This window comes from Anser cygnoides, chromosome 15, assembly GCF_040182565.1.
Source record: "Anser cygnoides isolate HZ-2024a breed goose chromosome 15, Taihu_goose_T2T_genome, whole genome shotgun sequence".
Classification (NCBI taxonomy): domain Eukaryota; kingdom Metazoa; phylum Chordata; class Aves; order Anseriformes; family Anatidae; genus Anser; species Anser cygnoides.
In genome coordinates this window covers 8,192,154-8,215,273 of record NC_089887.1, presented here as the reverse complement: position 1 = coordinate 8,215,273, position 23,120 = coordinate 8,192,154, and the positions used below count along the sequence as shown (strand labels likewise).

The 23,120-nt window shown below is 40.4% G+C and overlaps 3 protein-coding genes across 4 annotated transcripts in view; 2 read left to right on the top strand and 1 right to left on the bottom strand.

Moving 5' to 3' along the window:
* The first annotated feature begins 55 nt into the window (after positions 1-55).
* Positions 56-10,912, top strand: UQCRC2 (ubiquinol-cytochrome c reductase core protein 2). The gene is made up of 14 exons (XM_048068188.2): positions 56-221; positions 1,656-1,748; positions 1,860-2,009; positions 2,906-2,970; positions 3,955-4,011; positions 4,362-4,486; positions 5,000-5,097; positions 5,523-5,580; positions 5,764-5,859; positions 6,875-7,074; positions 7,344-7,424; positions 7,977-8,053; positions 9,697-9,850; positions 10,669-10,912. The coding sequence occupies exons 1-14, from the start codon at positions 186-188 to the stop codon at positions 10,750-10,752; spliced, it is 1,374 nt and encodes a 457-aa protein (XP_047924145.2). The 5' UTR covers positions 56-185; the 3' UTR covers positions 10,753-10,912.
* PDZD9 (PDZ domain containing 9) lies at positions 10,719-17,188 on the bottom strand. Its single transcript, XM_013177047.3, has 4 exons — positions 17,023-17,188; positions 14,664-14,840; positions 12,782-12,977; positions 10,719-11,792 (listed from the first exon to the last, which is right to left on the bottom strand). The coding sequence occupies exons 1-4, from the start codon at positions 17,048-17,050 to the stop codon at positions 11,471-11,473; spliced, it is 723 nt and encodes a 240-aa protein (XP_013032501.3). The 5' UTR covers positions 17,051-17,188; the 3' UTR covers positions 10,719-11,470.
* Positions 17,189-18,212: 1,024 nt separating this feature from the next.
* Positions 18,213-23,120, top strand: part of MOSMO (modulator of smoothened) — a 28,632-nt gene continuing 23,724 nt past the window's right edge. The window contains exon 1 of one of the 2 annotated variants that reach the window (XR_010825073.1): positions 18,213-19,090. Coding sequence is in view for 1 of the 2 variants with exons in the window: in XM_048068303.2 (XP_047924260.1) it covers positions 18,985-19,090 (106 nt within the window). In the remaining variant the exon portion in view is untranslated. The remainder of the gene's footprint in view (positions 19,091-23,120) is intronic. The other variant, XM_048068303.2, reaches the window with a different exon arrangement.

Below are 23,120 nucleotides of genomic sequence, written 5' to 3'. Positions count from 1 at the left end.
CCAGGCCGGGCAGCTGCCGCCTGCGCATGCGCACAACCGCCCCCGCCTGAGGCGGAGCTGTAACCGCGAGCAGTAGAGTTTTCGCTCTTGGCTTGCTAGAAAGTCGCGGCGGCGCAGGGTGTGCCGGGAAGGCAGAGTCTTCCCCTGGGGCAGCCATCTTGTTCTCCTCAGCGGGGCGCGGCAGGATGAGGGGCTTCGCGGGGGTCGCGCCGGCTCTGTCGGTGAGCGTCGGCTGAGGGGTGCGGTGTGTCGCGGCGGGGAGGTGGAGGAGGACGCCAGGGCGGTTGTCAGAGTCTTGGTGGCTGCTGAGGGCCGGCCTCGGGGCGGCGAGCCCGGCCGGGCCGTGTCGGTGGGCAGCGGGCGGGCAGCGCGGGCACAGCTGTGGGGCTGCGCGTGAGGGGCAGGGGCAGGAGGACGGGGCCGGGGCAGAGCGAGCGAGCGGCGGAGTGGAGCGGGAGCGGGCGGCTCAAGGTCAGGCAGGCCGCGGGCCCGGCCCGGAGGGGGGCTCCAGGCAGCTCCTGCTGGGCCGGGGGCTTCTCCCGGGGCTCCCAGGGGCTCGGCTTGGTGGGGAGGGGGGCGAGCGGCCTCCCGGCGGTGCGGCTCTACAGGGAACCGGCTCGGCCTGGGGCGCTTCTGCCAAGGTGATGCCCTTGGCGAGCTGAGCCTGGCGGCGGGGTGGTGCTGGAGAACGTCCCGGGGAGGCCGGAGCACGTCCTGGGGGAGCTGCCTGCTGGAAGCATCCTGAGGGGATGGCAGATAGCTTCTGTGTCAGCGTGTTTCGAAGTCAATTTTAGGCATACGCTACTTGTTAATAAATAAGAAGGCTTAGAGGTTAAGATTAGATGTCTTAACGAATTTGTGATGAGGGAAGAAAGGAGTTTTTTCTGGACTCACAATATGTTAAACGGTGTCTGTGGTGAAGTAAGGGGAGTACCAGCATTGTTGTCCCTCCTGCTGACTGCAATGGTGTTCCTGTCACTCAATTTATTACTTTGAGATGTAAGGGGATGAGGTTTTTCTCCTTTTATTTGAGAAGAGCAATAAATACACTTATTTTACAGAGAAAAAATGTGGAAGGGAATAGCATTTAAGATTTGAAATCAACATTAATGTTATTTCAGTTGCCACCTAGTGAAGGGAAGGCTTTTGTGTTCACCTGTTCAATTTGAAGGCCTACTTCTAATTATTGCTCTGCCGTTTGGGGACTTGCATCTGTGTCCTGTTTGTGCTCAGTAATCAGTGTAGATCGGCTGATGTTCTGACTCTGAGTTGAACTGCCTGTACCAAATAAAGTTATCTGTGAAGTTATCCTGCGTTTATGGGGATTATTGTAGCTATTTGTTCAGTTAATTCCTATACAGTAGTTTACAGACTATATAGCGTCAAAAGAGATTCATACTATGGGATGACAAAGGAGAAAAATCAGCTTTCCTAAGTACTATTTGTTGAACTTCCAGAGACCTTACATAAATCATTGCACAGATTTCAACAGTGACATAAAAGTGACTGGAGGACTTAAAAGGAAATCACTGGTTTAACGTGGGACTTGAAGTTGTTTATTGCATTTCAACTTTAAATTCATTTGCTTTTTCAGTATACAATGTTACACGATGAACTAATTCAGAAAATCCATTCTTTTATGCTTCATCCTGTAGAAGAGACTGTACTCACTGAAAGTAGCTCCTAAAGTTGCACCATCGGCAACTGCTGAACGAGTGAAATTATCTCCAGAGTCTGAGGATCTGGAGGTCAGTATGAATACTGGTATTTTTCTCTTTTTATTTATTTATAAGTCAGTCAAAGAAGACCTGTGACGGTATTTCCAGTGGATCAGTAAACCAAATTTTATTTTAATGCAGATCACAAAATTACCAAATGGCTTAGTAATTGCATCTCTGGAAAACTTTTCTCCAGCTTCAAGAATTGGTGTGTTCATTAAAGCGGGCAGCAGATATGAAACCACTGGTAACTTGGGAACTGCTCACTTACTTCGTCTTGCATCTACTTTGGTAGGTGTTTATTCTCTGTTACTGTTTTTGTCGATGGATGAAATGGTGGGAGGCTTATGGCTTCAAAAAGAGGTGATATGGTAAAATGAAGTGTACGTGATCATACAGCGCAGAAAACAATGTACGTTGATAGTTGGTTGCTGGGCTTAAATGCAGGAAAAATGCAATTACTTCCTGGAAGGCAATGTTATTTATTTGGCTCTGTACTTTTTCATAGTGTCTTAAACTATGTACACAATTCAACTATATTAAACTCTGCATGTAGCTTGTTTAACTTAAGCTGCAGTAAAAGGTAATTCAGATGTCTGATAGAAACTCGCGTGTGTATGTAGAAAGTTTCCAAATTGTTGTTCTATGCTTTTCTCAGTTGTTATCTGGCTGTAGCTGCAGATGCTTGCACATCAGCCAGGTTGTGACAGTTACTCAGCACTAGTGACTGCTGTGAAATGTTCTCAATCTACTTCAGTTTCAGGCAGGAAAAAAATAATGTCCCAGCTGCATATTACTTCCTTCCTAACCACTGCCAGAAGTCACTTTCCCCAGACAGCTTGTAGCCTAACAGTATGTGTAGGCATTCATTGTCCTGGTTGTGTTAAGGTTATTTAAGTTAAAAATCCTATTAAATGTTTGATGAAATTTGGATTATTCTCATGGAACGGGGCTGGGGAGCAACTATGTGAGCAATTACATTGGAAAATCAGAGAGGATGATAGAAATGATTGTGAGTAAGGGTGCAGTAAGTTGGCTTAACTTTTCTTACATATATAATGGTTTCTATATAAATGAAGAAACAGATACTGTTTCAAATCTGCCTGAGTGCTGAACCACCTCAGGCAAATCTGTTCTTAAAATAGCTATAATTTTAAGTATTTTCTTTCCTATTTCTTTTTTAATAGACTACTAAAGGAGCATCTTCCTTCAGGATAACTCGTGGCATTGAAGCTGTTGGGGGTAGCCTAAGGTTTGTAACCGCACATAAACCTAATCTATCTTGGTAAGATAAAAACAAGCTACATGACAAAAGGAAACTTAAAACAATAAGCATTAAAATATGTAGGTGGATAAGCTCAGTGTGGGAATGGTGCACATTGACAAGGAATGACTTTTGTACTTCTCATTTCACTAAGGTTCGAGAGCGCACACATGATTTGCATTTTAAATAATAGCTTTATGGTTTGTACAGAAAGCTTAATGTGCTTTCTCCCTTTTAAGTCTTCAAGATTAAACTTGCTGAGGTCTGCTGATTTGTTTTTTATTATTATTTTTTCCCTTCTTTTGTGAATAGATAACACTCATACTGCAGTTTTGGGAACAATTCAAACAGTTGCTGGATTTTGTGACTTGAGACTTTAAAGCCTAGAGAACAAAACCTAAAAGAGAAAAGAGGGATCTAGCTGTACCTGCTTTCTTGCATTGTTTCTTGGAAATTAACCAGTACGATTATTTTACGTAGAATTTGGTTAAAGTCAGATTTAGATAAATCTAAACTTTACCCTTTTTGTTAAGCAAAAAAATATGTTGAAGCAAATGAAAAAGACTGTTTTCTGCCCAAAGAGAATCATTTCTAAATTACCTTGTTTGCTATTCATACACATTTTTCATGTTTGGCTTTTCATGTTTTGGCTCTTTTTTTTTTTTTACCTTGAATTATGATGGTGTCCTATATTTGGATAGTCACATGGAACTTGTAACCTGAATATACTTATTATTACCTGAATACCTAAGACATTAGTTTTAGGTATATCTATTTCTGCTATAGGACTGTGTGTGTATCAAAACGCTCCTGTTATCGCTCCTTTAAACATTCATCTGAAACAGAGTTAAGGTTAACTTGTATTCTAGTCAATACCTTGCTGAAAGTTTCAGACAATGGGAGAATATGTGTAGAAGTCCACATTTTTGTATGCTCTCTGCTAAAATGGCTCTTGTATTTTTTCTCATTTAGCGTGTACTCAACGAGAGAGAAAATGACTTACTCTGTTGAATGCCTGCGTGACTATGTGTAGGTATCCAGATAAACTGTAAACCAAATAATTTTAATTGCTCTTTAGTAAAGCAGAGACTTACCGTTTTAAAGGGTAGGAGTTACACTAGTTTTAATGTCGTGGTAATAAATCAGTAAATTACTGCATTAATATTTACCTCCTGTTTTTCTCCTACAAGCATATGAATGCGGCAGAACTGAATTAGAATTCTCATCTGTCATACAGCAGTGCTAATAACTACTCTGGCTTTAGTGACATACTCTGTTGTTCATGTGTTCCTTATCCGTTGGTTTGAGTTGCTTTCAACTTGGAAAGAAATACATGCTACTTCTGTTGTGTTTAATCCCTTTGTAACTTTTTTCTCTAGTGATACAGTAATGGAGTACCTTCTTAATGTCACCACAGCTCCAGAGTTCAGACGATGGGAAGTAACTGATCTTCAGCCACAATTAAAAGTTGACAAAGCAGTTGCATTTCAGAATCCTCAAGTTGGTAGGTGTATTTTCTGGTCCAATGTATTGGCTTCATGGGAGTATCTTCAAAATGACAAACTTTGGAAAACTTTTGCTTAGTCACCTGGTCATTCCATTTTTCACCCTTTCCCTGTTGATGGGTATGGTCTTTCTGTTGCTATGGGACTTCTTAGCAAATCCATGATTTTTTCCAGCTCCTATATAAAGTTACTGTTTTTTACTACTCTCCATCCCAAAAGAAAAACAAACAAAAAACGATTGTATCTGCAGCTTGCTGATGAGGCCAAAAAGCATTGAGCATTTACAAGTGTTTAGTGTTTTTAAAAGGTACAAGTCTGCAGACTGTTGCTTAAGGACTTAGCTAAAACTCAATGAGTATTGGACTATTACAGTCCTGCTATTGCAGATCTTGTGGGTGAATGCCTTAGTGTGGAAGTGGACCGTAGCTCAGTCACTGGTGTAACATTTAGATTCATTCATAATCTTCATTAAAAGGAGCTATTATGTTAATCATAAACTTTGTTCCTCTTAGGAGTGCTGGAAAACTTGCATGCTGCAGCTTACAAGACTGCTTTAGCAAATCCCTTATATTGTCCAGATTACAGAGTTGGAAAAATTACATCTGAGCAGGTAGGATTCTTGTGTTATAAGTCTATCTTAGTTTCCTTTCCAAGGATATTGATACTTGACAGAGAAAATTAATTTAGCAAATATATAGTAAGTATTTATTATCTTATTAGTCTGGTGTTAAACTAATCTGTAGCCTTGATGCTTTTAGTATTGAGTTTAGAACTCACATTCACATTTAGAAAGGTTGTTAACATCAGTGGCTTTCTGTTGATAGTAAGGCTGTCAATGAAATGTGTCTTGTATAAAAGGGTTTTGTGGCTGTCACTGGAAAGCATGTAAAATGATGTTCTATAGACAGTTCTTTTTGGAAACATTGGAGTCGGTTGCTTTAGGAAGTATAATGTCTGAACAGTGCATGTCAGGAACTCACTTGTCATTTTTGTTCTTTATAACAAATACCCTAAAATGTGATTTTACTGTTGCAGCTTCACCATTTTGTACAGAACAATTTCACAAGTGCGAGAATGGCTCTTGTAGGAATAGGTATGTATGTTCTTTAATGGACACTGCAATTCATAAGGGAAAACTACTATAGAAATTTGAGTTCTCCGGAGAAGTAGATTGTTACGATACATTTAAAAACACTGTTATTTAACTGCTATAGTTTTTCAGTACTATAGTTTTTCAGTAACATGACATTACTTGAAATAAACTATTGCATTGCAGGTGTAAAGCACTCTAACCTAAAGCAGGTTGCAGAGCAGTTTCTAAATATCCGAAGTGGAGCTGGTACTTCTAGTGTAAAGGCTATCTACCGAGGGGGTAAGTATATGTTTCCTGTACCTGTTCGGAATGATTTGGGGGGATTATTATAAAGGTAGTATTATTTAAAGTTACAGCTGAAAACTATATAGATGTGCTAAACGTTCTGCATGGGAATTAACAGTTGAGAGGTATCTCCCACCTAGATAAACAGAGGATTTTCCTTCTCCCCACCATGGAAGGTCCTGGGGTAAAACAGAACCTGTATCTTCAATAAAGCTTTACCTGCATGATCCACTTTTCTGTAAAGTGGAAAACAAGCTAGCATATGTTTTTTCTTGGCATATTTGGGAAGATTCCCTTAAAAATTGGGAAAGGTAGAGAGTAGGTTAAGAATGTCTAGAATCAGTCGGAGACTGTTAGGAAAGATATGTTAGACTGTCTTAAGTGTTTAATAAAAGACAAAGCAAGGCTTAGCTCTTTCAGAGCAGTATCTTGTTCTAATGCCACTCACTGTTCTTTAGCTGGGGTATCAGATCACTCAGTAGACAAATGGAAAAATATCAAGTTTTGAGGTTTGAATGATATAACTTCAGTTTCTATAAAAACAGAATATTCTTATGAACAGAGGGTACACTACTTTTTCTGTGTATTTGTTATCTGGAGACTCACTGAGTTTTGTCATCTTGTAGTAGGTGTGGGTTAGGATCAGGCTCAAATAAGGTGTAGTAATGTACTTGGTTTTATGCTTGCAAGACTTTTTTTTCGAATGCAGAGGATTTTATTAAATGCTTTTTTCAAAAGAATGTATTTGCTTGTTTTAATAAGTGTTAAGAACAACCTCTTAGGGTTGTAAGTATAAAGGGGGTTTAATGATTAGGAAGCTACAGGATGACCTACAGCTTACTGACAGCTTCTTTGTCTTTCCTGACTGCATATGCAGTAACTCCACAACCTGACTTCTCCATCACAAAAATAACTCCTGGGTAGAAGTGTTTGCTTTCCATACCTCTGAATGCGTAGTAGTTTATAACTGAATGCTGCATTATCTTTTATTCTGTTACTGTATTTTTAGGAGAAATCAGAGAACAGAATGGTGATAGCCTTGTCCACGCTGCTGTTGTAACAGAAGGAGCTGCTGTTGGAAGTGAGGACGCAAATGCGTTCAGTGTCCTTCAGCATGTTTTGGGTGCTGGACCCCTTATCAAGAGGGGAAGCAATGTTACCAGCAAACTGTACCAGAGTATTGCTAAAGCAACTTCTCAGCCATTTGATGTAAGTTCAAAAGGTTACTACACTGATGTTTTAAGCAAAATGCATGCTATCCTTTGAGAGGTTACTATTTCCAGCTAGAATCTTCATTAGTTAATTCTTGCATAAGGTAAAATATTTCAGAGAAGGCATTCCAGTGTGATCTTTCCTTTGCACAGGTGGAGTCTAGCTTCCTGAATTCCAGTATTTTGGATCCTTATAGTAACTTTCCTGTGCTCAATACTGAGTTGTTCTGATACTTGAAACAATAGATAATAATGTTTGTTTTTCAGGCTTCCGCATTTAATGTTAATTACTCTGATTCTGGGCTCTTTGGATTTTATACCATATCCCAGGCTCAAGATGCTGGGCAGGTGAGTTGCCGATTAGAATTGAAGTATTAACAACCTAACTGTCAAAATAGTGCTTTGGCTTGAGGCAGAGACTAATTCTTCTTACATACAATTGATCTGGCTTTTTGTATAAGAATGCTGCATGTTCAGTTATGACATCTCTGCAGGCTGGCAATGAGACTTACTTCTGAAAAGTACAAATGTGTAACATGAACTAGAGCTAGTAAAGTACCATGGATTGCTGATTGTAGGACTTCACATTTTTAAACCTAAGTAGATTGTGATGAGCATGCTGGCTCTTTAAGCTGACAGAACTAAATACTCTGAAAAATGGTGAGGCCATACAAATTAACATGGTGTTGCAATTCAGATCCACACAGCTTTTTTTAATCATGTTTTGGCCTTTATGGGTGTTTTTAGTTTTGTTCTAAAGCTGTTCAGCATTGAGGCTGAGCTAACAATCCTACTACTATCAACTGCTTTCCCCTGAAGTCTTTCTGAATGTCAGATAATAGAAATAACATGTTTAAATTTAATGCTGGAAGAAGTCCTACGTGATTTAATTTTTCTCAGGTCATTAAAGCTGCTTTGAACCAGATGAAGGCAATTGCTCAAGGCAGTGTCACAGATGAAGATGTCACAAAGGCAAAGTGAGTAAAGAACCATCTCGTGATGGAGAGGTTTCTTAACGTGCATTCACTTGTCAAGCACTTGGGCTATTCTGTACAGCAGAGCTTGTATAGTGCTGTAACTATTTCTATTACGAAGTGCTTACTTTTCTGTGTTAAAATTGAAGCACTACCAATAGACTTTATTTTCCCTGAAGCTACACCAATTCTCTGCTAGCAGTATTTCCTCATAAAAACTTGTTAAATAAATGTTAATGTTTTCAACTAACTGTTTTGATATAAGAAATTTGCAAGCATCAACAGATGATGTTGTTTTAATCATACTCTCTTTTACTAAGGCGCTTAAATTAGAATTCTAAAATGCATTGTTTAGGTAATTCCCTATACGGTGACACTGCAGTAATTCCTAAAACAGTCATATTAAGCAACTATGCCCTTCTGAGTCTTCTAAGAATAGCAGTAATGAGGGTTTGCAAATGTAAAGCACTGAATTAGTGATATTACATCCAAGTGCTCTAAATATATTTTTCCTTTAGGAACATTTGAGGTGGGGAAAATTGCCGTCAGAGGTGCAATAATAGCAGAGTTTTAGAGTTCCTGATTTACAGAGGGCTATGCACATTTAGTGAGGTGGTGTTTAATGCTACTCAGAGTTTAAACTGCACTGAGCCTCTAAAGCTGTAATTGGGCAATACAATACGGTACAGATTCACGCAAGTAGAAAAATGAAAATGCTGTCTGCTGTGTATATGAAATGCGTATAGGGCTCCATGTAAATGTTGATTACAGAATACATAAGCTAGACATGACTGGTTGTTCCACTGTCACTTGTAGCTAAATGGTACATTCTGTACCTTTATGTTTGGCATTACTAGTTGTGTGGATATCTGCTAAGAAGCTGCCTAGTGTTAGGGAGTTGCACACACTGGTATGGTGGTATTTATTTAGTTACTTATTTTTTAACTTCTGTAACTGCTTCACATATTTTCTGTGTTTTACACTTGTTTTATATGAGTGACAAAAAATACTCAAGGTCAGTGATGTTTGTAGAGTATTGCAATTCAGTCAAAAATAGCAAGGCACCTAATCCTATTCTATTGAAATAAACTATTTTCTGCCACTTTAACTTTTTTTCATTAAGATTTTCTTGAGTAGCAGTAAGACTGTCTATACCAAGAAAAAAAAAATTACAGTATAAATCTGGTGTCTTTTCACAGAAAATTGAACTATTCTACAAGGAACATTTACAATCACTGCTGCTTTACCAGAAAATTGCTCTACACACATCAGTTCTTGATAAGATGCAGGCATCAATTTCAAACCTAATTTTTTAACTTAATAGGTTATTTTGTCTTAATTTGTGAAGTACTTGTATTAGTTACTTCAAACAGAAACAAATTTTGAGCTAGAGATCTCCTGATTGTGTGGGGTGGCTGATCATTCCAAGGCAGGTGGTATTCCATTACCCTGTTGATTTCATGCTTTGACTATTTGTGGTACCTCTTTATTAACCATAGAAACCTTCCATGCTTGAAAGGGAAAATCTTTCAAAATCTTGAAAAGGTCAAGTGCTAAAAACTCTGCGCTAAAAACTCATTGCACTTGCAAGGGTGGTAATAACAGGACCTATGTGCTCACTTTGTTAATGCTTCGTTTGATGGCAGAAATCAGCTGAAAGCTACCTATTTGATGTCAGTGGAATCTGCAGAAGGTTTGCTGAATGAAATTGGCTCCGAGTCATTGGTTTCTGGCACACACACATCACCATCTGTTGTTGCTCAAAAAATTGACTCTGTATCCACTGCTGATGTTGTGAATGTAAGTATGTGTCAGCATGTACAGGTGTTCCTTAATCACTATGTAAGTTTTTAATACAAAAGTGGTGCTCGTTTGTTTAAAAAACACACATCTTTTCTTTTAAGCAGATAGCTTACAAATACCAGTTGTCTATCTTTTGAGGCCTTTATTAACAGAAAGTCTTTTAAATTGAATTAAAGAGCAATGTATTTATTTATATAAGGCCAGTGTAGCTGAGAGTACCAAACTGCCAACCAGTATTAAAGGAAAACTTGCTGAGTTTCAGTATGGGCACTTCTGTGTTAAGACTTGTAGGAATCGTGAGCCTAGAATACTTGGTGCGCTTAATAAAACAACTAGGCTTTCAGTGATAAGCTGATATAGCAGCAAGGTAATTCAGAATAGCAATGCAGTTTATACTTGAAGCAAACTCCATCCAAAAATCCATCAGAGAGAAATTCTAAGACAGAAAACTTATTTTTCCAGTCATCACTTACTTGTGTTGCAGTGGTAACTAGCAATAGCTTTAGTAATAACGACAGATCCACTGTATCTTGTGGTGGTATAATTAGAATTCTGGGAATATCCACTTTCAAAGAGTTTATGCCTTTTATAGCTAGCTGTCATTCTGCCATTCCTATTTAAAGTAATGAGGAGCTGAATTAGGAGCAAGTAAGCTTAGACAGCCAAAGGAAAATTGTTGACTTGGTGACCTACTATAGTAGGTCATAGAGTCGTTTTTATTTTTTTAAATTACTTGAAACTGAGGCTATGAGTGGCAAGATAAACTCTGTTGTAGTGAATATATCCTTACATCAATTTTTCTGGTGTGTTTCCAGGCTGCAAAGAAGTTTGTCAGTGGGAAGAAATCAATGGCAGCTAGTGGTGATTTGGGAAATACTCCTTTTCTGGATGAATTGTAAAAACAAAGCTGGGATACCGTTTCATGATGGACCTGAACTATAAATCACCTGTGTTCTAAAGAAATTACTACATTGTTATTTATGAATTCAGTTCTTTCAGGAAATTAACCTGGTGTAATTGTGGGCTTGCACTCATTAAATAAAGTGCTGAGTTCATACACTTTGTGTTGATTTTTTTCACTGAAGGTGGTATCTATAATGCTGGTAAGTCTGGCCTTGTATGTTGAAGATAAAACTGCTGTGAGAAAATAGGTAACTTTTAGTTGATATAAAAAATATGTATGTCAAAAATGATCCTTGTGATCGAGACAAACCTTGTAATCATTACTGGTTGTCTATGTATTCTTGTATAGGAACAGGAAAAGCTCTTGATAAACTTTGTATCTGCACCATCCTTGTGTTGCATAAATGAAGAAACTTACTTTCAAAAATAACTATATTATAGCTTCTTAGAGCTTGCAACTCCTATTCATCTGGAACTAGTAGAGGTAGAAGTGTTTCCATAGCATCTTGTCCACAACTAGCATTGATAGAGGCCTTTGAGAGGTGGGAGGGCACTGCTAAAACAGATTTGTATAGCTATCATGTAATTTTAAATATGCTAGTACTTCTGTGTTTTCGGAAGTCTAGGCATGTATTAAAAAAAATCAACTTTTGAAGAAGTCAAAGTTTTGAATTATTACAAAGCAAAGGCAAATTCCTTCAGACAGGTTGTGTCTTATACTGAAGAGTGGGAAGAAGAGGAACTGGTCTCACTGTTTTCCACAGTCCGGTATGAAGGAGGTCCAACACCACTAGCAGCAAACTCAGAATTGCACAGTGCGTCAACATCATTATGAAGAACAATGTCACACCCACTGTCTCTCCCTTCTGTAAGTGTCTGGATTGTATCAGATACATACCAAATCTTGTATATTGATGGTAATTCATGAGTAAACTCAGAACAGGATGACTGGGAAGATGTATACTGAAAAGTTTCCGAGTCTGTATCATCATCACTACTGGTCCCCGTGTCTTCGTCCTCAGTGTCTTCACTTGTGCTGAAAGGATACAGTGTGGAATTACTCAGATGTGATAATTCCCTTAGTCATTTAGTTACCTTGCCTAATCACGGAGTCTTTTTTTTTTTTGCAAATACTTGTTCTAAAGACAAGTTCATTGGTTCTGTAGATGCTCTAATACCAAAGTAATGCTATTGTCCATTGCCCTTTGCGCACTGTTTCCTTTGGACTCTAGTGGCTAAGCTGTTCTTTGGTCAAAAGAAAAGCAAGCTACTGTTTTTCTGCTCCTTTGGAATAGTAAATACTTTGATTTATTTAAACATAAGCCTAGAGGTTTAATCTTTTAGAAAGCCTTTTGATGCGTGAGCTTCCTCTCTGTCTCATTGTTAGGCTGTTCCAGCCTAATTATCTGTTTTTCATAATTAGGTTCCTTCCCTTAGCTCTGAGGTTTTCTATTATAACTTTGTGCCTCAGGAAAACTTGTAACTGCCATGTATCCCATCTAGATTAATTACACTTGCTATATGAACCACCTTTAGGATTGCGAGCAATACAGTTTTAAAAGCTGCTGTATTTATGTAGTGGTTCTCCCAAGATATGTGCTTTTCCCCTCACGGTGAATTTAAAATGTTATTCGCCACTGTCAGTAGTTTGAGTTATTAAGAAACAGTTTAGCTTTTAACATGGTTCTAGCAAGACCTCCATCTTGAGATCATTGATTACTTGTAAGTGTCTACATCCTTGGCTATTACAAATTAATATGGCCTCATGGACTTCAGGGGAATTATTGGAAACCAAAATTTTTATGGTTTCTGTGGAGAAAGGGGAATGTCTAAAATAATATTTATCCTGACCCTGTCTTGAATGAAACTAGAAAAGTAAACATCTCTGATATTTCAAATTACAATTCGCCATGAGAAAAAGTAAAAATCTTTACAGACCCCTGAAATGAAAAAACTAACACTCTTTCTTGCTAGACTAATAAGCAAGGTATGAAATTCTAGTTATGTACAACACTTATTTCTTACTCTGCTGTCATCACAGGAAGCTTTACTTCAGGAATTAATTCAACTGCGCTCTGCCAGTGTTGAGGTACTTCAATAAAATCTCTGTAAACCCTGATTTGTAGAGTAGTCCCTACAGGAATATTGAGCAGGAGTTTCCCAAGCTCTTGCAGAGTACATCCTAAAACGTCAGCATGTCCAATCTTTATTAGCACATCACCTGCCAAGGAAGAAAATTGACAGCAATCAGTTTTAAAGACTTTCTCAAGTTTATGTCCATATTACAAAATAGGTAGTCTTAATTGCTATATTTTTGCTTTTTTTTTAATGCATGTTTAGCAGCTCTTCAACTGGATGCAACTTTACTTTTGCTTTCTTTTTTAATGAAAGAAAAGTTCTTTAACAGCTCTGTCAAGAACTAACTTTTTTACAACACTAAGGAAAGCTGCAGTTGACTTACATGCTTCGGGATGTTTCTGAGTCAATGTACCGTACTTTAGATTACCTATTCAGTGTTACCTTGCATTTCTGTGGGGTTTTATTAGGGAAGACAAAGGTACCATGGTGAATTCTCTGATTAGTAACGTTACCTGTTGTGAAGAGGAGCAGTTATTAATAAACGTGTATTGAACTGCAACAGAACAGCATAGGGAATTTAAATAAGCAGTACAGCTGTCTGCTGCCATAATAAGCAGATCAAGGAGCTTCACTCCCTTTGCTCTATTTTCTTAACTCTTTTTGGGTTACAAATGCCTGTATTTGAACCATATTTTCATTCACTTTTTCCATTAACTGCTACTCCTACTCCATTATCATCACACTTTCTCTCCACTTTAGCTTGATGCAAGGTACTGGTTCTGCTAGGGCACAAACATGAAATTCTGGAACAAGTACCAAGATAGCAGGTACTAAAAAAGCAACAGAAAAAGCTTTTACCAACAGTTGTAAGTTCTCAGCCTCACTTAATCAGAAAGGTAAATCATGCGAGTTGCATGTTTCAAAATACATAGTCATAAATGTCCTTATATTTTAAAATATCTCCGAGAAACTACTGGTGTTTAACGGATTATTTCAGAATTCTGATTTTCTGCACATACTATGCTGATAACACTGCTGTGGCAAGTCAAAGCTATCTTTGAATTGCAGACATAAGATAGTTTTGCCTCCACTTCAGCATCTATACACTGATAGTCTGATACACTACCCAGCTTTTCAGTTCACCTATCCGTTTTGTGCTAAATATCCTTCAGTGGCCCCTAAAGATTTGTGTTGGGATAACCTCTTGCAGCGTGAAGGTATTTTGAGGAAGGCACATTTCAGGTTTAAAACATTTAGAAAGGGGAACATCTCCGTGGGTTGTCAGAGCATGGAGATTAGTCCATTACGACTTTCTAACAAGTTTGTAAAATGAAGAGAAATAAAAAGCAAACAATAAGGCAAATTAGTTTCGAGCCCTCAGGAAGTTTTGCATTATTTGTAGAATGAAATTATTTGAACAACAATGCACTGAACAAAGAAAGAAATTATTGAAGTTTCATTGCTATATAATGGTAATAGACAAACTATTCTTGAACAAACCTGCTGATGAATCGGAAATCTGTTTTATCTGTAGAATAATATAAAGATTTAAACCTTGATCTGATTATGAAATAGTCGTCCGTATCAGCTATTTTAAGATCACAGGTATTCCATTACAGTGGAATGTTGGCACTGAGCTTTATACAGTTTGTGCTAGTTTCTTTGCTCTGTGGTTTTTAAATTGAGTCTCTTCTGATGTGTGTAAGTGTAAATAAATCAGAGACAGGCCTAAAACATAAATGCAGAATGGCAATATTTTTAACGCTACTAAATTTGAATATTACTGGTTGTGTTTTTTTTGTCGTTGTTTTGTTTTGTTTTGTTTTACCTGGTTTCAGCTTTCCATCTTTAGCTGCAGAGCTTTTCTCAACCAGGCATATTATCTGGAGATATGGTCCATTCTGTATGATTATAAGACCCAATCCTTGTTTGCCAGTCCTAATATTTGCCTTTAATACTGTAGTCCGTCTGTGCTGAGTAATGCTTTCCAGTGCTGGTAATTGTCCTTTGAAAAGCCAGGGGAAAAATTGAATAAACTGTGATACCGTTATTCAATAAAATGTTTAAGGAGACATTTAGCAGAGGCTGCACCCATTCTTGATTGTCTAAACAGTTAAGTCCCTCATCCTTAACTGCTTCTCTTAGAAGCATTGCCTGCTGAGTAGCTGACAAAAAGCTATAATAACAACACTCAAAAAAGTCAGTTTACTCCATAAACTAGCTCTCTGCAAATAAATATCTTGAAAGTATTTTTTATTTAGAAACTTATTTCTTAAAAGTCACACATTTTTACCAAGAAAAAAAATCCAATACTTCTCTTAAATATTCATGACAAAGGCTGATATATTCAGGGAAAGTAGAGAACAGGGTACAGAATCACAGAGCAGAGGAGCTGTCAGCTGTTAAGAAGTTCAAGAAAGGATTGACTTCCTACCAAAAATGGAATTTTTCATATCAATATTTACGGAGGAGATTGATTTATGAATTTCCAGCAGATTGGTTTCACACCCTACTGCTGACATGAAAGAAGCAACTGCAATTGCCATACTTAGCACCTGCAGAAATAAAATACTCTTGAGCATCCACTATCCGTTAAAATGCATAATACATGTAATACAATATAAACGACATTATCCTAGCATCTCCACCAAGAAATATAATAGGGTAATAAACTACATTCTCCATCTCTCAAGCCTATTCTCCTCATCAATAACCAGGAGAAGTTAAGACTGACACACAAATGCTTGAGATTCCTAAAATAAGCCATCTTCTGTTAAAAATGAGTTATAAAATGCTCTGTTTTAAGTAATCTCTAAATATTACTTCTAACGGTAATAACTTGAACTGCTTGAGATGTCTGTCTCCAGCTGTCTGAAATCACTTAATGAAAATTCACACTATTTTTCCCTTTTGTAAAATATGGAACCTTCGTCACCTTTCCAATGTCTTCTGTAAATCTTTGGATCAGGCTCTAATTGACAGCACAGAATATAAGAAATTAGGATTAAAAGTATAGTAATGTGAACATGTGATTTGTCAGTTTGGCTGCTGAAATGAAAAACAGAGAAGGAAGCAGAAACAGTTTGAATTTTCTTTTCCTTCCCCATGACAAATGCGGGATTTTTGTTGCTGATGAGTAGAGTACTACATCTGATTTGAATGAAGTATTTAATTTTCAGGGCTATTTAAGAAAAGCAAAGGAAGACTGACACTGGAACACAGTCTCAGAATTCTGAGATGTCAGATGTCTGGCCTGCTACTCTTTCACCAGCTCAGGAAAATATGCAAAGTGGTGCAGTATTAATGGAAGGGATTTAAGCCTTTCCCAGGGTGTTCTTGCTCTTTTCGATACATGTGTTTCAATCTCCTTCAGCCAGAAGGGGGAACTGAATGCTCATTTCCTACTTCCAGGATGAGTACTTAACTCCAAGGCCAATAAAGGTAAACAAATGATATTGAGATGCAGGGCTGCTTTATATCATTTTCTATCCACAACTTTTCAGCAAATTCTATTAAAATTCTTGAACAGTTGTAGGTCTGCAAATGATCACCACTGGGGAAAAAAAATGCTATTAACAAATCCAGATAACTCTAATTTGAAGCCAGAATCCTGATTTTAAGTTTATTTTCATTTAAGTTGTCTTGCTGGGCATAATAGTTTTAAAGCCATAAAAGCTGTGACTAATTCAAAGCCCACAAAACATTTAAAGACAATGCTGTGATTTCACTTTCAGACTTTTTTCCTTTAACCATACATGGTATCAGTCTATTTAGTCTCTAAGGAAATTATCTTGATTTACTCATTGTTCTGTCACAGAATTTACATTACAGTTCCCCTAACACTGTACTGATTTTCTTCAAGGTCACCCTTAAATTCTGCGGTTTCTGCAGGTAGTAGCACAGGATCTTATCCAGTCCCCTTCTGCTGAAGAGCTTTCATTTCCTTTTGTCATTTGCCTATGATTCCACTCCAAATACTCAACCTCAAGAGCAGGAATATCTCGATACTATGAAAATGTGGGGCAATGGGACTCTGTGAAGGAGATACACTGATAGAAGGATTTCAGAGGCTTCAGACTACTGAAATATAGGACTGGAAGAACAGTATCAGGACAGGAGTGAGGAGACGGAAATGAAGAGGAAAAAGAAACAGAGAGAGATTGAAACATCCTTAGTTTCATCCCCACCTGTAGCCCAAGACTGGTTATGTTCCATTGAATCCAGGCAAAGAGATGTTTCTATGCAGTCAAAATCACTGGGCAGGTGGGTCTTTGGTGAGCCTCTTGGAAATGCACTATGCCTCCATGATGACCTGTAGAGGAAGAGTGTACTGGCAGACAAGGAGGCCACCTGAACCCCTACTAACTGCTCAGAATGCTGGGGCAGGCAGATTCTGAGCCCCCCGCACCGGGTGAGCAGGAGTCTGCTGGTCAGAGATGCAGGCACAGGGACATGTGGTGTGAGCCAAAGATGTGGCTGCGCCCAGGGGACTGCTGCAGTCTGGAGGAGTTACTCAATTTAGGTTGCCTGTCTGTCAGTATCTCAGCCCTGCACGGGGCCTCAAGACTTTCCAGAGAATCTGTGTACTTCACACAGCATCCTTTGGCATGTGTTTGCCTCTGAATAAACCTGAGAAAAATTAAATAACTGACCACAGAGTCTGCAGGGTATGAAGACTGTATTCTGTCACTATTTCTGACTTCAGATTTGTCTGTGTGTCAGAAAACAGTTAAATAAATCTTCCTTTTCTGTGTCCTCTCTACCCCCCCTTCCTTTACTCCCTTTGCCGTGAAGCTGAGTTATTTAATGATAAACTAATTTTGAGGCAGACTTTTACATAATGCTTGCACTGAAACTATTTAAACACCGCTTAAAGCTGGTTTAACTAAAGGATAGTTACAGATGATTCTTGGAAATAACTTCTTTTCAAGACTGCTGGATTCCCATTGTTAGTGCAATATGATTTTAAAATATTTTTAATAAAATCTCAATTCTACCACTTCTGCCACACACCAATTGTTCCCTGTTAGAAGGAAACAATTTCAGCTGCTTTTCATCAAAAGCCCTATTATGTTCTCCACCCTTATGAAAATCTCTCAAGGCTAGCAGAATAAATACAACTCTTGTCCTCAAAATAGTAAGGCTCTCCGATTGCTGTTGAACACTTTAAGTTCACTTTCCTAATATCTCCTTTTTGTTGGTACAGCGTGCCATCTGCATTAAAGACAAACAAAAACAAACTGCATGGTCGCCTGCTTGGCATCTGGGTCAGTTCGGATTGGCTTTCAGATACGTCCAGCTCCACTCCTCTGTACGAACAGGTGGGTGTTTGCTGTTGGTAGGAGAAAACATGAATGCAATCGGGTATTTTATAAGCACCTGTAGGTTTGCGGTGTGCTGGATGAAAGCCAATTAGTTCACATCGCCATGCCAGAGTCAGAATACCGATGGGGTGGTTGCTGTGACCGAAACTGGGCTGCCTTCCCTCGTTTGGAGCATTTTTAACTGCCTCCAAACATTTCCCTCTCCCTCCAGTATGGGTTAACCCACAGAAAAGCCTGTCATGAAAAACTGAGGTATTCGGGTGAGTTCTGGACAAGATGAGTTAGTTCTTTTTTCCAACACAGTACAGGGACAGCAATTTCAGCTCGGGGCAGGAAGAAGAACGGGTTGAAAGGTGAAAAATACCCTGGGGGGGGACTGGGGAGGGTCAGGGGGGACTGGGGCGCCTCAGAGGGGCCGAGACACAGCCCCCTCAGGTACCGCCGCCCCTCAGCGGGGACGCGCCTCAGGCAGCAACCCGGGGCAAGCCACGCCCTCTCCCCGAGGCCACGCCCCCCTCCGGTCGCCGCTCCCGGTACGGCCGCAGTAGGTCCCGCCCCCTCTTGAAGGCCTCCCTCCCCGGTGAGCCCCGCCCGGCCCGGCGCGGCCCGAGGGCGGCGGGTTTCCCTTCCGGAGCAGCCGCCCGCTCCCCCCCCGCCCGCCGGGTTCGTTTCCGGCTCGGCCCGGGGGCCCCGTTCGTGGCGCCGCCGCCGCCGCCGCGGGGAGCGCGGGGCCCATGGAGCCGCGGCTGTGAGGCGCCCCCGGCCCGGGCCCGCTGCGGGGGGAGCCGGGCGGAGGCAGCCGGGCGGAGGCGGGAGCCGCCGGAGATGGACAAACTGACCATCATCTCAGGATGCCTCTTCCTGGCCGCCGACATCTTCGCCATCGCCAGCCTGGCCAACCCCGACTGGATCAACACCGGGGAGTCCGCGGGTGAGGGGGCGGCGGGACCCGAGCGGCCCGGGGCTGGGGGCTGGGGGCTGCCGGTGCCCGGTCCTCTGGGAGCGGCGGGTCGGGTCCTGCCGCTCTGCCTGGTGCGGGGAGGCGCAAACCCTGCGCCCCCCTCTTGTGTGTGCGCAGGACGTGCTCTGCAGGCTGGCTTTTGCCAGCTTCTGAGCCTAGAGCCCGCCTGGCTTTAGTTTGGAGCCTGGCGTTGTGTTCCCTGAAGAGCGAGGCTCTTTGCTCGTCTTTTTCCTAGTGTCTGTGAGCGGTTCAGCCCGCCGGTGGGACACGCGTGGTGCCAGGCGACAGGCAGAGTGACAGGAGGGGAGCCGCTCCTTCACGTCCTGCCCCGGAGGAGCCCGGTCTCCTTGTCAGGGAGGCAGGCTGGTCTGCTGCAGGTCCAACTGACTTACGCTTCTGATTTCCAAGCAAACCATAGGTATAGAGAAAAGGGGTGCTGGGGTAAAGCTTTCTGTGGTAAATTCTTGCAAAGGGCTTTAAAGGTTTTCTTTCTCCGTCTTGCATCTTGCCTGATGCTCAATGTCTGTGAGAGGATGGAGCTGTTTTCGGTGGGATTGTATTTCCTTTCCTCTGATGAAGTAGCATATTTAAAATGTTGGCTACTAGAGACAGGTGACTGGGCATTCCCTCTGACCAGGCTATCTTCATCTTTGTGACTTGCTTGACTAGCTTCTAGTTGCCTAGGACAGAACCTGGCTTTCCCTGCCTGGTCCAGAGAGGAATGAGTCCCTTCCCTTCCCAAAGTTCAGCACTCAGGATCTCCCTAGATGCTTTCACTCCTCCCTATAGCTAATTCTGGTGATCTTCCTGCCTATGCCTGCATAAAGTAGTTGGTTCTTTCCTCTTACAGGTACACCTAGCAGCAGTGCTGCAGCAAGGAGCCCTTCTTGAGGTGCTTAAAGTCAAATAAAATAATCTTCATTTGAAACATTTAAGTATATCTGTCTTAAGTCCTTCCTCGTGTTCATATACCCTATGCAGTGTTGAAAATGTTGGATTCTCTCAGCCTGTACAGAAGTGAGATAAAAACTGTTTCGAAGAAGTTGCTCGTGGGGAGGAGAAAAGAGGTCTTTGTGGAGCTAAGTACAGCCCACTGATATCTCTGTTAAAGAAAAGTGTTTAATACCTACTCATAAAACAAAAATTGCTTCTTGATGTATTGTGCCCAGAAATCATTAATTCTGAGTCTCTTGATGGATGATTACGTGAGGATCATCGTGCCATTCCTATCCTGTACTGCTTTTAGGGGTACAAAGAAGTTTTGGTTTTAATTAAGCTGGCAAACACGAAATCTGTAGGGATTTTTCTGAAGCACTTAACTTCTTAAATTATATTTTGACAGACCTAAAACTGGCTCCTTTGCTATGTTTTGAAGCCAAACAAGTTGATGGCTTTTTAAAGTCACAAAGGAGAGCTAGCTGTCATATGGCTGCTTCCTTAATGACCATTTTGTAGATTTTATTGATGTGGGATTTGATGTCCTCTATCACGAGACTTCTGGTTAAAAGCAATGTAAACATTTATTCCCAGTACTTAGAGCTTTGCAAATGAGCCTTTTGCCCGAATGGCAAAGCAAGGAAGTGCACGGATGCCCATTGAATCGAGGACTTCCTGTAGTAAACACTGTAGTATTGATTTAGGAGGGGAATGTGTTTGAGTGCCATTCAGTAGCCAGAGGCTGCCGTGAAGGAGGGCCCAGGAAGACGCTGCCCTGCCCATAAACCCTGTCGCAGCTGCTAGCGAGATTCAGGGATGCTTAGCAGAATACCACACTTGAACTGCATTCAATCCCTCTGACTTCCATCCGTACAGCTAAGTACTGTTTTGAAGCGTTGTGCCCTCAGCTGGTGAAAGAAACTATTTCTTTACTTAACCTCTCTGTCCCTGGGTTCGTCTCCTATAGGAATAATTCTAGATTCTGCTTCCACAAGTCAGCCTAGTGCCAAGGAGAAAGGAGAGTAATGCTGTCCCTGCGTGGCTGCTGTCCTCGGAATTCTGAAAGGCAGCGTGAAGCAGCCTGGGCTGCTCGGTACTGCAGCTCTTTGAGCGTTGCATGGAGGAGAGGTCTTGCAAATCTGGGCAGACAGCACTGTACCAGCTCGTTCGGAGCTGTTTACAGCCATTAAGATTGGAAACCTGGGCTTATATCTCAGGTAAAAAAAAAAAAAATCTGTTCTGATTCAAATGCTAAACAGCATGTACATCTTACTCCAGTGGAAATGGTGATTTTCTGCTAAATTGGATAGCAAAACAGATGAGCTGCTTTAATACTCTTCTGGAAAATCTAGATTGTTTTATGTATTTTGTTTAAAGAAGCCTATGTTATGCGGAGACCAGGGCTCATTTGTCTCCTAAATCTTACTCTTAAAAAAAGCTTTGTAGTCAATTGAAAAATGTTGGCTATATAATTTCCTCTCCAGTGTTGTAATTGAGGAATTGAGTACAACTGAGAGCACTGAAGGTTTCAGATGCTTATATGTCGTTAGGCCAGAGAGGAAATACACCTTCCTGGATATGGGTCCAAGCCTTCATTTGGTGCTTTTTCTTTAAGTATTTTTGCAAGATTTGTTCCTTCACATGGCTTCAAGTATTTCTTTAAGATTATAAAGGAAAGATGGAAATGAAATTTCAGAGTTCTCATTGAGGTTTAGTTACATGTAGTGTACAAGCACAGAGTACTGATAACTCCCATGTGGAAACCTCGGTCTTCTTGCACGGGCATCCTTTTCTTTGTGACCTGATGCTCTGTGTGAGAAATAAGGGCAGCGTTGGCTTTAATTTAAGTCAATTCCAAAATTCCCACTGATTTCAGTAGTAATGAATTTTGCTCTTGTATCTGTATACTTCTGCAATGAATTTCAAAAGCGGATAGTTTTATCTCCATATGTTCCCTTTTTGTGTGGGATGCTCTTTAATGATTTTGATATTTGCCTTCAGTAAGGGAGGAAGGGGGGGATACAAGTTATTCTAGCATCAGCACTTGATCCCTTTGTAGGTAAAAGGATATGAATAGCATGTATGGTTGAAGTTAGACATGTTAAAAGCTGTACACGTGGGGGGTTGATTTGAAATGCTTTTTAAATAGGTCAAATAATTCAACAGAATTTAATCAAACAAAATCCTCCTTCGGAAAGTTAAGCTATCCATTTGTTTATGTGACTTAGTCATCCCTTTCTATGTAGCGTGATTGTGCATTTGATTCCAATTTATAGTACAAAGTGTACCTTTGCTGTAGCAGTCATTAAATAAAACAATGTCAGAATTTCAGGGTGCTAAATTCTGGTGGATGTTTCTAAAGCAAATACTTGCCATGTTCTGTAGCTTTTTGTACCATGCTGTACAAGTAGCAGTATGACAGTCAGTTGTGGGTTTCACTTGTCTCTGTTTTGCTTACAAATGCTGACTTTCCATGTATCTTCCAAAATGTTCTGTGTAATTCTTGGTTTTGCATACTCAGTTGCTGTGTTATTTGTGAAGTACGATTCCAGAGTCAGTGGCATCCATGGAGCAAGCTATGCCCAATGGCTGCTCCTCAGTTAATGAGGCATTAACTCCCTGCTCTTGTGAAGTGCTCTAACCCATGTAGGAGATGATTGCTGTTCAGTGTTATTACACCACTTTTGATACCTCCTCCTGAGGAATTTCTCCCCACACTTCAAACAGTCGCTTTGTTGGGATCAGCTTATGAGGTATCGCAGGTGATATGACCTGGTGGTGATTTCCAGCTCCTGCTGAGTTTCAGATCAAACTGCTATGGAAATGTTTTTCTCTAATTGGAGCTCTGGCTATGCATGAAACAAGCCCAAGGCCACATGAAGGTACTTGAATCAACCAGTATTGCTAAATAAAGCATCAACAACTTAAAAAGGGTACGAACTTTGAGTTCCAGCTGGTATCATTGTTCTAAATGCAGTTGTCTGCTGGAAAATGTAGCGATAAGATATTTAAAAATCAGTATGGCCCTTCAGGGTCTGTGCTGAGAACCTGGTAATGTTTCGTG